This window comes from Cetorhinus maximus, chromosome 4, assembly GCF_964194155.1.
Source record: "Cetorhinus maximus chromosome 4, sCetMax3.hap1.1, whole genome shotgun sequence".
Lineage (NCBI taxonomy): Eukaryota > Metazoa > Chordata > Chondrichthyes > Lamniformes > Cetorhinidae > Cetorhinus > Cetorhinus maximus.
In genome coordinates this window covers 67867297-67880018 of record NC_135882.1, presented here as the reverse complement: position 1 = coordinate 67880018, position 12722 = coordinate 67867297, and the positions used below count along the sequence as shown (strand labels likewise).

Genomic DNA, 12722 nt, shown 5'->3' with positions numbered 1-12722 from the left:
GGTGTTGATGAATTAGTCTTGCAAATTTTTGCTTGTCTTAAATAATCAGAATTTACTTAAATTGTTTTGATAATTTTCTGTTTTGATCACAAAGATTACTGTATCCAAAGAGTTATTTTGAAAATTGAGCAGATCGGTGGTTGGGTGAGTTCATGTGATGTGAACATTGTTAGAAAGGGCAACATTTATTGCCCATTCCTAATTGCCCTTGACAAGATGGTGTGGTGGTGAGCTGCCTTCTTGAATACAACTGGGTGCATTGTATTAATTGTACAGTAAATGTGTTTACTTGTATGCAGATGGTAGACATTAACTGGGGATTCACTTCTGCCCTTATGAATGGACACAGATTGAAATTGCGATTGTTGGCTTAGCAGGTGCATGTTTGTAATGTGTAATTCTGTAATTAAATGCTTATAGAAGTGTATTCTATTCTTCACCAACTGGCTTTCTGAATTACAACATGGTAGCAAAGCGTGGTTGCTTAAAGGTGAAAGTTGGAATTTTTTTTCAGACAGAAAGCAAAAATCCTAGTGGATATTGTGGAAAATGGCAGAAAACAACTGTAAATTATCAGGGTATGATTACCCTCCAATGATCCTGGAGTCTGAACCATATGACCAGTGGCAGAATGAAATGGATATGTAAACAGGGGTTAAGTCCCTACCAAAGAGAAAGCTTTGGCTTTGGCATTGTCCCTTCCGACAAAAAATAATAATCAGAACTAAGTATTTTATGAGCTGGATGCATGTCAGTTAGATTGTAATGAAGATTTGGATCTTTTATTAAAGTGATGAAATTGACAAGAAAGGTGGTCTACAAGGCATGGTCAGACTTTGATTGATTTCAGAAAACAGATCCCATCCAAGGAAGAGTATATCATGGATTTTAACATATTGTATAAAAGATTGACAAAATTCAATTTGAGGATCCCTGGATCAGTACTAGCATTTAAATTACTGATTTGTGCTGAAGTGTCTCAAATGGACAAGCTACTGGTTCTAACTGGTGTTCACTTCTTGGAGGGGGACAACCTGGTGGATCAGATGTTTTCTGCTTTGAAAAATTTCCTGGGAGAAGAGTTATTACCTTCAGTCTTCATGGAACAAATGGGACATTCAGTGGTGAAACAAATAATAGAGTGCTAATCATTACCAGATTTCAAAATGGTCCAGATATTGGGCTCAGGCAACCATACACTGGAAGGATTAAAGACAGGCAGAATGGGGATAACAGCACTTTTATCAAATTTAGCTATTACAGCAGAGGACAGAATTTGAACAGTAATAATAGGCAAATTAATCCCAGGAATGCCCAAGGAACAGTTACTAGATACTTCAGGTGTGACTTGAAGTATCATTATGTGGTGGATGTCCAAAGTGGAGAGGTAGGATACTCAAAATAACAGCTGCCAAAGAGAATTCTGAGACAGAGGATAGAGATAATGATGAATACGAACAAATTATACTGGTCACAAGGAGTTTTAGTGCTGTGATGAATATGTTAGTCACAGATTCCTTCAGTTGTATAGTATTAGATAGTCCTTGCACTTCAACAGTATGTGTGTATAGATTGCTGAAACATTGGGCTGGATTTTCATCCTCGATATTGGTAGTGGGAGTTGGGAAAATTCACGACTTGGCCCACCTGCCTTTGGAGAAAGTGCCTGCAAGGACAGGATTTACATTGTTGGGGGCAGTGGGGTTTGGGGGGGTGTGGTGGCGGTGGTTGGTGGTTGTACAGGTGTGAGCTGCAGTCAGGCCAGCTGACCTGGGAAAAAGGTCGGACGTAGCCACTGGGACTGCAAGGTGCAAAGGCAAGGCTGCTTAAAAGGCCCGCCTCGGTGCAGTGGGACTTCCCCCTGGTTATAAGAACAGAAGGGCCCTCTAGCCCTTACTCCTCACAACCCCACACACTCCCCATCCATGCCATCTCATGCCCCCCCATATCAAGCTATGGCATTTCCATGACCATTCACCTACTATACACTATATAGAATATGTATAGAACCAATGAACCCTATAATGACAGTAGGATGTGTAAAAAAACACTTTGAAAAAAAAATCATTCATTGAGAACTGTACACTTCCTTCAAAAAAATAGCTTTTTACTACAGGGCAATAAAAATAAAAGATGATTAAAGGATATAATCCCCATTAATTAATCGATGGTTAAAATCCCAAATGGACTTTTGTTCTATGCGATTGTTCTAGAAGTTGGGACAATTAGTTCAATTTTTCCTGCATATTTGAATATTTTACATTCTGGGAGAGAGACTTTCATCAAGGCTGAGATGTCAGAAAAAATTCAGAGATTACTGAGGTATCACACAAGACCACCTGAATTGGAGTTTAATTCAGGAGATTTGGTGTATTATAAAAGAAAAGCTCATGGGGAATGGAAAGGTCATGATAGTAAGACAGCACTAATCAAACTATTAAGGTTCATTCTCATGATTAATCGGAATTAATTACAAAATCTCGGACTCTGAGCAGCTAATAGAAGTAAACAAGAAGCCTTGTTCCACAGCTGCTCGTGTTTTGTGTTGAAGGTCCTGAGGAACAGAATAGAGTAGATCAGTGATTACGTTACTTGTGGTAATGTGAGTGATCATGTTCACACAGGACAGAGCAAATTGCCCAGAGTGGGCACTCAGGTAACATATATTCCAGAGGGGGGTCTAGTGAATGGAGAGATGCAATAATGATGAGACATGCAGGAAAAGCTACTGGCAAATTTAAATATTAATTGAATGTTCAGAATGAAAGCTAAGAAGTGAGGTCCATAGCTGGCAGAATGGGGTGAAAACCTAGAGTAAGAAAAGACAATGCAAATACTGATAGTGAGTCCAGAAGTCACTATTGTGTCAGAAAATGATCAAATGCTGGAGAAAGATCTTCCTCTGCAGGGGGAAGATCTCGTAGTAGTAGTAGTAGTCCCGACAAACATAAAAATGCAAGTAGAGGTTGGCAGCAGAGGCACCTGTCCCTCGATTCGAGGATGATGTCTACCCAGGGTCATGGGTTTCTGCCATGGGTCTTCATGTGACTGAACAGGCCAATTCTCAACCCGCAAATCTTTGAGTACATGGGGCAGCATGTCCCAAGAGGTAGTGGGACCTGGAGTGCAGGATTTGCTTCCTTTTCTTTCCTTATCTGCCAGCGCTTTGCCTCATCATTAAGGCGTTTGGACTCAAAGCATGATGCAGCTTAATGGACAACTTGCCCATCCCAGTCATTAACGTCAATGCTGCCATGCTTCAAAGAAAGCTTCAGAGTATTTATGATTTTGATTTTCTTTCTCTGAAAACAAAAGTCATGGATTTAATGTATTAGAAAATGGAATAAAGGCCACAGAGATGTCTCGGACAGAACCCTAAGCAGAAGTTCTCATGATCGTGAAGCTTTGTTCGCTGCCAATAAACTTGAGGATAAACTAAAAAAAGAGGCAATACAAAGGGAATTAGATGGCTGGAGAGAGTTTGGAGTTTATTCTGAAGTACCTGTGAAGGGGCAACCAGGTTTGTCACATAGGTGGATTGGTACAGAAAAAGGTCCTTGCAAATGAGACTTATAAGACTAAAGTGAGGCTAGTTGCTAGAGGTTTTGAAGTGTGACTGGGTGATATAGCTGTTAGAATGGACTCTCCCACAGCTGGAAAAGTAGTGTTGAATATCATTTAACTCTTTAAGCCACGTATTTATGGGAGTATTGTTAGGAACTAGAGATGGTTTAACTAAGTTACATTGGTATTTGGGAGTGTTAGGAATGAGTTTTAGCTTTAAGTTTAATTTGTGTTTCTGGGTTGCTGTGTTAAGAAAGGGGGGAACTTGAGTTTTAGCTTCATTTTAAAAGATGCCTGCTTTCTAATGAGGTTTTATGACTCGAAGGGAAGTTAAAACAAACACAAGGTAGAAAAAACTGCGCTGTTGTAAAGCAACAGAGGTCCAGAAAGAAGGGCCCACAGACACAGAGAAAAACAGGGAAGTCGTTTCAGTTCAGTTGAAACCAGGAGCCAGGAGAAGCTGGACACAGCAGACGGAACTGCAGAGAACAGATTTCCTAAAAGAGTCAAAAGGTCCCAAAGGCAAGGAGTGAGACAGTAAGGAGGGGGTCCCAAGAAGACCTTCTAGTCAAAGTAAAAGAACAGGAACCTGGAAAAGGTCCTGTTAAGTGAAGTCAAGAGTGAGGACCAGAGAAAGGCTCCAAGCTTAAAGGGAGAAAGCTGCAGAATGCAGACTTAAAGCAAAACAGGCTTGTGAGAAGCCAGAAGATCCAAGAAGGCAGCCAAAGATTGGTGATTCCTTACTATGGGCATGTGCAGCAGTGGTGTTCTGTTGACACGGCTGAGTATCTAAGAGAGAGGGGAGAGGAACATTGGAAGGAGAATGCAAAACGCTGGAGGCAGATCCTTATGGAAAGTGTCCGAGAGAAAGCATCGTTTGGGGGAAGATTCCAAAGTGGGCTCTTCGAGAGTGGAGATTGGAAACCCTCATGTGAAAGACAGAGTTCAGTGAGACAGGTTGGTTCAGGGTTTGACAAACGTCTGGGGGGAGTTGATGAGGGATCCATAGCACGGTTTGGGTGGCATCTATCACTTGGTTTCATAGTATGGTATGCCTAAATATAGGTTGCCTACTGGTTGACATGGACTGTGTACATACCGTGAACATGAGAGTATAAAATAGCTTTTGTAACTTGTGTTATCCTTATGCATCTGTACTTATCTGTGAAGGTATAGTTGTGGGAGAAGGAGTAATGTAATATAGTTAATCTTTTCTTGTTTAATAAATGTTTCATTCTTATATTAAAAGTTCATCAGCTGACTCCTGTGACTCTGTTAAGGAGCTGCCCTCCAAGTTTCTAAATAAAAAATATAAGATAGGATCTAGCAAGGCAGGTTCCACCCTGGGATCTGATTTGTCCAGCAGTAACATCAGCTGGGATCACAACAGTATAGATCAATCGACATAAAAGTCACATTTCTGCAGGGTGGTACCTTTCAGAGAGAGGTGTTTCTGGAACCAGTCAAAGAGGCAGCAAATGCAGGAAGAAAACTATAGAAACTAAACAAATGTGTGTATAGCCTGAATGATGCATCTATGGCCTTAATGCTGCTTCCAGAGTGTGATATGTTTCAGTGAGAGCTGTTTTGCAAAAAAAGGTTGTGTCCAGCCAAAAGCAGATTCCGCATATTTTTTGGTATGAAGGAAAACGTTAACACATCTTCATGGTGCATGTTGGTGATTTCTTATGGGGTCATACTGCAGAATTTAAGAAATATCTTATTAATAAGTTTAGAGTAAAATGTAAAGTTGGCAGTCGGGCTTGCAAGCCTTCAAAAATACTGGTTTAGACATTAAAATAGACCTGGAATAGCTAGAAATCCACAATCTTAGTTAGAAATTGTTCCTCTGATCCCAGTTAATCATACTAGGTCATCACAGAGCAATGATGTTATATCTAAAGAAGAAGGCAGAGCAGCTGAAAATCTTGATTGGTCAGTTGAACTGGTTGTGAACTCAGTAGACCAGATACTAGTTTTGATGTGTTGGAGTTAAGTACTATGGTGAAACACCCTATGTTCCAAGCACAAATAAAACATTTTAAAAAATCCTGGAGACATGAGTACTTAAGCTCCCATCCTTATATGACCCAAAGAACATTATACTAGTCACTTTTAGTTCAGGCTCACATACTAATCTTCCGGATGGTATTGTAGTGCACTCGGTTCAATAACATTTCAATGGATGAGAATAGGAAATGCTGTCTTTTAGCTTAGGAAAAAAGCTAAGAAAATAAAAAAAAGGTTGTTAAAGGTATTGTAGCTGCTGAAACCCTGGCACTAGTGGAGACAGTGGATATGGGATTCTATTTACCAAAAATTTTAATTGAAAATCTGCCAATTGGGCATACTGAAGGCAGTATACTCAATGATGTTATATAGATAATCATTCATTGTGTGCGCTCTAAGAAAATTGTGAATGACAAAGAGTTATAGATTCACCTTGCTAACTTGAAACAAATGCTAAAGAGAAAATTTCAAAAATTAAATGCGTGATGCAAGTTATTAATTGCCTGACTGGATTACAAAAGAAATGCTTATGCAAAAAAGTTGTTTGGGGTCCTAGAGGAGGAGTATCCTGCAATGTAATACTTTGTACAAAATATGGATGTTTTTGATTAAATTTATGAAAGCTCAGCTGTGCATATAAACCCTAATTTATTTTTAAAGCGAGAGAAGGGAATTGTTAAATGTATATTAATTGTGTTTACTTGAATGCAGGTGATGGGCATTAACTGGGGATTCTCTCAGTTCCCTATAAGTTGACACAGAATGAAATTGTGGTTGTTGGAGGATGTACGCTTGTATTGTGTAAATCTGTAAATAAACAGGTTAAAAGTTTGTAAAGCTTGGATTAGGCTATATCCTCCACCAGCTGACTTTCTGAATTATAACAGCTTGCTAAGCTATTTCAGAAGGCAGCACATTGTCAACCACATTGCTGCAGATCTGGAGTCACATACAGAAGCAGATTTCCTTTCCTCAAGAGATAAATACTAGCCAGGACACCAGGGATAAGGCCCATGCAGTTCTGTGAAATGGTGTCATGGAATATGAGTGGTCAGATGGGGCTTCATTTCGGCATCTCATATGAAAAATGTTAGCTCCAACAATTCAACACTACCTCAGTACTACATTGAGATGTCAGCCTAGAATTTTTTTGCTCAAGCCTGGAATGGGACTTGAATCCACAAACTTCTGATGAGATAGTCAAAAACTGACCTGCAACTGGCACTCAAGGCCACCATTTCTGATACTAACTTTTTATTTATTTAATTATTGAATTTTAATTCTCAATCTGCCATTTGGTAGGATTCATCAGGAAATCATAGAATATTTACAGCAGAGGAGACCATTCGGCCCATCATGTCCATGTCAACTCTCTACAAGAGCACTTAGCTTGCCCTATTCACCTGCCCTTTTCCCATAGCCCTGCAATTTCTTTTCATCAGGAATTATCCAATTCCTTGTTGAAAGCCACAATTGAATCTGCCTTTGTCACACCCTCAGGCAGTGCATTCCAGATCCTAACCGCTCGGTATATGAAAATGGTTTTCCTCATGTCAGCTTAGGTTCTTCTGCAAATCACATTTTTGTTGTTTGCCCTCTGGTTGTCGATGCTTCTGTCAATCTACCCTCTCAGCCCCCTCATGATCTTGAATGCCTCTATCAAATCTCCTCTCAACCTTCTGCAAGGAGACCAACCCCAACTTCTCTAATCTATCCACTTAACTGAAGTCCCTCATCCCTTGAACCATCCTCATAAATCTCTTTTGCACCCTCTCTAAATGCCTTCATATCTTCCTAAATGCAGTGCCCAGAACTGGACACTTCAGCTGAGACCAAATCATTATTTTATAAAGGTTCATCATAAATTTCTCCCTTTTATACTCTATGCTTCTATTTATAAAGTCCGGGATACTACATGTTTTTTAATCACTTTTTCTACCTGCCCTACTGTCTTAAATGATTGTGCCCAGATACCCCCATGAGACCTCTCTGGATATTTGGTTTGGTTTTCGTTCCATTTCACATTTATTGATTTACTTATTAATTTCCATTAACTAACTCTTGCTCTAAACTGCAAAGTTCTTATTGTGTCTTTTCTGGCAATAAATTTCAGTTGAATCTGTGTGTTGTAATGAAGATTGCAGCAAATTAAAAACAGATCTTTTTAGAACTGTGTGCTGTATTTAATGCAGACTTTTTATTTTCAGCAGTTAACAAAAATGTACATTGTTGTACTTTAATGTTAATGCATTTGGATAAGATAATGTTGGTTTTCCTGTGACCCAGAAATATAGCACCATCTATTGGTTTATTCTGTGTGCTAGTTATGTGCAGTATTTTCTTCTTACCTGAGAGAACACTGTCACTGAGGAAGCTCGAGACACCATGGAAAGCCTGCTCATCTTGGCAAAGCTGGATATCAAACCCACAATGGAGGAACGTAGCAAAGTTATTGACCCGCTCACCTTAGGCAAAGCTCCAGCTGATGCTGTACCGCCTGAAGTCATTGAGCACGGGAAACAAGCACTCCTGTATCATCTTCATAAACTTCTCTGTCTGCTGGAGGGAGGGGGCTGTGTGCCAGGGTAGGCATGATGCAAAGATTGTGACCCCGTACAAGAACAAGGGCGACTGCAGTGATTGCAACAACTATTGAGACATCTTCCTGCTCAGCATCATGGGAAAAATATTTGCCCATGTTGCCCTTGTCAGATTGCAAATCCTGGCTGAACTCCGAATCCAAGTGTGGTTTCAGAACTGGAAGACCTACAGCTGACATGATCTTCACAATCCGGCAGCTGCCAGAGAAATGCTGTAAACAAAGGAGACCACTACATATTGCCTTCATCAATATTACCTAGGCATTTGATCATATGAGCAGAGGCAGTCTATTTAAGCTGCTGGAAAAAAATTGGCTGCCCGCTGAAGCTGCTCAATGTGATCTCCTCTTTCCATGACAACATGATGGTAAGGTCAGCTATGTTAGGGCAACATCACAACCCTTTGAGATCCACAGTGAGGTCACACAGGGTCAAGTTCTGGCACTGACACCCTGCATATTCCTTTCTTTGCTGCTGCCATATGCCTACAGAAGGGTCCTACTTACATATCAGAACTGATGGAAAACTGTTCAACCTAGCCAGGTTGTCATCAGAGAGTTGCTCTACGCTGATGATGCTTCACCAGCATGCCAAGGTGCATGGAGTGGATGACTGGTATGTCCCAGTTGGTGGTTCCCTCTGACATTCAAGCAGCATGAAAGGGCTGACACAGGCAGTAATAAGGTGGTGGGTGTGGTGAGGGGGGCACCCCTCACAGAGCACCATCATCATCTGCAACCCCTTGGCCCTCTGACTGAGGCACCGTCAATACAGGCTGATCCTGTGACCATGGCTGCCCTCCATCAAGACAGGTGAGGCAGCCTGTCATCGTACTGACACTGGCACTGGGGTGACAAGGATGTTATGGTTATGACCAGTTCAAATGAATCATAGAAACATAGAAAATAGGAGCAGGAGTAGGCCATTCAGCCCTTCGAGCCTGCTCCGCCATTCATTATGATGATGGCTGATCATCCAACTCAATAGCCTGCTCCTGCTTTCTCCCCATATCCTTTGATCCTTTTCACCCCAAGAGCTATATCCAACTCCTTCTTGAAAACATACAATGTTTTGGCCTCAACTACTTTCTGTGGTAGCGAATTCCACAGGCTCACCACTCTCTGGGTGAAGAAATTTCTCCTCATCTCAGTCCTAAATGGTCTACCCCGTATCCTCAGACTGTGACCCCTGGTTCTGGACTCCCCCATCATCGGGACCATCCTTCCTGCATCTACCCTGTCTAGTTCTGTTAGAATTTTTTAGGTTTCTATGAGATCCCCCCTCATCCTTTTGAACTCCAGCGAATATAATCCTAACCGACTCAATCTCTCCTCACATGTCAGTCACGCCATCCCAGGAATCAGTCTGATAAACCTTCGCTGCACTCCCTCTATAGCAAGAACACCCTTCCTCAGATAAGGAGACCAAAACTGCATACAATATTCCAGGTGTGGTCTCACTACGGCCCTGTATAATTGCAGCAAGACATCCCTGCTCCTGCACTCAGATCCTCTTGCTATGAAGGCCAACAAACCATTTGCCTTCTTTACCGCCTGCTGCACCTGCGTGCTTACCTTCAGCGACTGGTGTACAAGGGCACCCAGGTTTCGTTGCACATTCCCCTCTCTCAATTTATAGCCATTCAGATAATAATCTGCCTTCCTGTTTTTGCTACCAAAGGTGATAACCTCACATTTATCCACTTTATACTGCATCTGCCATGCATTTGCCCACTCACTCAGCTTGTCCAAATCACACTGAAGCATCTCTGCATCCTCCGGACAGCTCAACCTCCCACCCAGCTTCAATGAAATGAAAAGGTTATTGATTGGAGCCAAACTTGTGTGACTCTAATGATTGGCTTTAAGGCACATGAATAATGAGATGGGGGACCGATGCACATGACTGTGTTACTTAAAATAGCATGGCAGTTGGAGACTTGTTTTCTTGATAGCGTGAGGAAGAGTGGAAACTCTACGCTTCCTGTAAATCTTGGAATCGCTCCCACCCTCTGAGAAAAATGTGTTTATGAGCTGCTTCACTTCCAGTATGAGGGGCCCTTAGTAGAAACGTACCTGAGTTAGTGCGGCCCGAGCATCCCTTCCTTCCTGCTTGATACTTTGAGTTTTCAGCCAGACCTGGGGAAGCTGTTGCATGGCTGATCCACCCTGCTTTCCTACTTCCTCATCCTCTAAGGAAGTGTACCACTCCCCCGCTTCCCCTTCAAGGTCCACACCTCTCTGGAGGCCCATGTTCTGAGGAGTGCAATAGAGCACTACAATTAGAGAAATCCTTGAGGGAGCACCTGGAGGAAGCCCATCAACCCCTGACCAGTGGCCTACTAATGGTCAAGTATTGTACATAAGTAATGTCTACTTTGGCAAGGAAGAGAGTGACCATGAGAACTGTGCCAACCAGGCAATTAGTGCTTTTAGGAGAGAAGGGGAGAAAACAAATGAAGGAAATAAAAGCAAAATTGGCTTCTATTTGTGTATTTTCAGCATCCAGTATTAAAGCCTGAAAATATTATCATATGTAATTAATAGGGAAGTATACAAATGATTTTAATGTTAAAAATTATTGATATCCAATTGTAGCTCAAGAGCTTGCAAGTCGAGAGCAGAAGCTCATTTTACTGGAGTCTAACTTACAAGCTACTGAGAAGCAGCTAAATGAACAAATAGCTGAGACAGTTCGTCAGGAGAAAAAGCAACAAAAATTACGTACGGAACTAGAAACACTGAAAGACCACCTTGAAACTACAGAGGAAGAGATGAACAAGTACAAGTGAGTTATTGTTCCTTTTCAGCTATCTTATTGGTTTGTAGATTTTAACACAAAAATACTTTAATGTTTTCACTAAGTGACACTTGTTAATTTTTCTCCTTACCGAAATAAAACTTCATAAGCCATATCAACTCCCTAAGCTAATTCAAAATTGTGACCTTTGGGTAAACTATTTGAAGTTTGGTTTGGTAATGCAACAACAACAACGTGTATTTGTATAGAGCCTTTAATGTAATGTAATAAATGTGCAAGGTGTTTCACAGAAGTATTATAAAGCAAAATTTGATGCTGAGCAACCTAAGACTACATTAGGGCAGATGGCCAAAAGTTTGATCTAAGAAGTAAGTTTAAGAAGCATCTTAAAAAAGGAAAGAGAGGCAAAGAGATTTAAACAGAGAATTCCAGAGCTTAGGGCCTAGGCAACTGAAGGCACGACCACCAATGGTGGAGCAATTAAAATCCAGGATGCCTAAGAGGCCAGAATTAGATGATCTATCGGATAAAAGTATTGTAGGTGATTGGGGTAAGCCTTTTAAACTATTCTGGAACTATCTTAAAACAAATTCCACAACCTTTATTTATGTCTACCTGAGAGGTCAGGGACCTATATTTAACGCCTCACTAAGTGTCATTAGAAGACAACCCTTTAATAGGAAAACTAATATAGCAAAAAAGGTTGCATTTAGATTAAATACCAAAAATTAATATCTCAGGTTACTTCACAAATGAATAATGGGTGTTGAAAAGGACACTGAGCTATGGAGAAAGAGATAACCAGAGGTGACCAAAAGCTAGGTCAAAAAGATAGATTTTTCAGGTGTTTTCTAAAAGAAGAGAAAGAAATAGAGAGGCAGAAGGGTTTAGGGAAAAAACCGAAGAGAGCAGGGTCAAGGAAACTGAAGGGTCATAGTGGTTGTGTCTATGACCAAAGCATGGAAAAGGTTTCCAGCAATGGAAGGACTGAGGTAGATTGTAAAGGTAGACAATATTGTAGAAATTGTTAACCTTCACATTTTAAGATTTTAGGGCAGATTTTCCCGTTGTCGTGCAGGGCTGGGCCCCGCACATCCACGCGTAAAATGACACGCGGTGACATCAGGCGAGCGTCCCGACGTCACCACGCGCCATTTCGCTGGGCGGGTGCGCGATGATGTCCAACGCGGACCCGCCATTAATTAACGGGCCACTTAAGGCCCTTGAATGTTCAATTGATGCCGATTTTTCGGCACCCGTGCAATCTTCAGTTCGGCGCACGGGCAGGCGGGTAGGACACGTTTGTATTAATCTCATCCACGGGTGGGATAAGAGGACTCTCTGAGGTCATGAATGTGCACAATCAAGTATTTATTTTTGAAAGTTTTCAAACTTGCCTGTGTAATCTGCAGTACTTCAAACCGCATACCAGCTGTTTTTTCTGGACTCTCAACCTTCAGGTCAGCATTCTGCAGTGAGTAATCTTTTCTGGGCCTGTAGGTTTCAGGAAGCCTTCCCTTAGCCTGGGAATGAGAGATGAACTCTCCACTGGAGACACCTCCTCTGAGGAGGAAGGGAGGGCTAGAAGGGGGAAGAGGCCAGGAGTGCACATTCAGCCTCCAGGGGAGCCACCATTGGGAAGACAGGCGCAGGCACAAGGGGTGCAGGGCCAACAGGAAGTCCAAGGCGGAAGGGGTCGCAGAAAACGCCACTATCCTGCTGCCAGGGTATACAAGCAATGAAGCAGCTACCTCAATATTCCTGAGAAGCAGTGCCGAAGGAGGCTCC

General features: G+C 41.6%; 1 protein-coding gene across 4 annotated transcripts in view; it reads left to right on the top strand.

The window, feature by feature from the left end:
• LOC144679671 (uncharacterized) overlaps window positions 1-12722 on the top strand; it is a 665324-nt gene that overhangs the window by 436698 nt on the left and 215904 nt on the right. For all 4 annotated transcript variants that reach the window (XM_078540272.1, XM_078540271.1, XM_078540274.1 and 1 more), the window contains one exon: window positions 10772-10961. In XM_078540272.1, the coding sequence (XP_078396398.1) occupies window positions 10772-10961 (190 nt within the window). The remainder of the gene's footprint in view (window positions 1-10771; window positions 10962-12722) is intronic.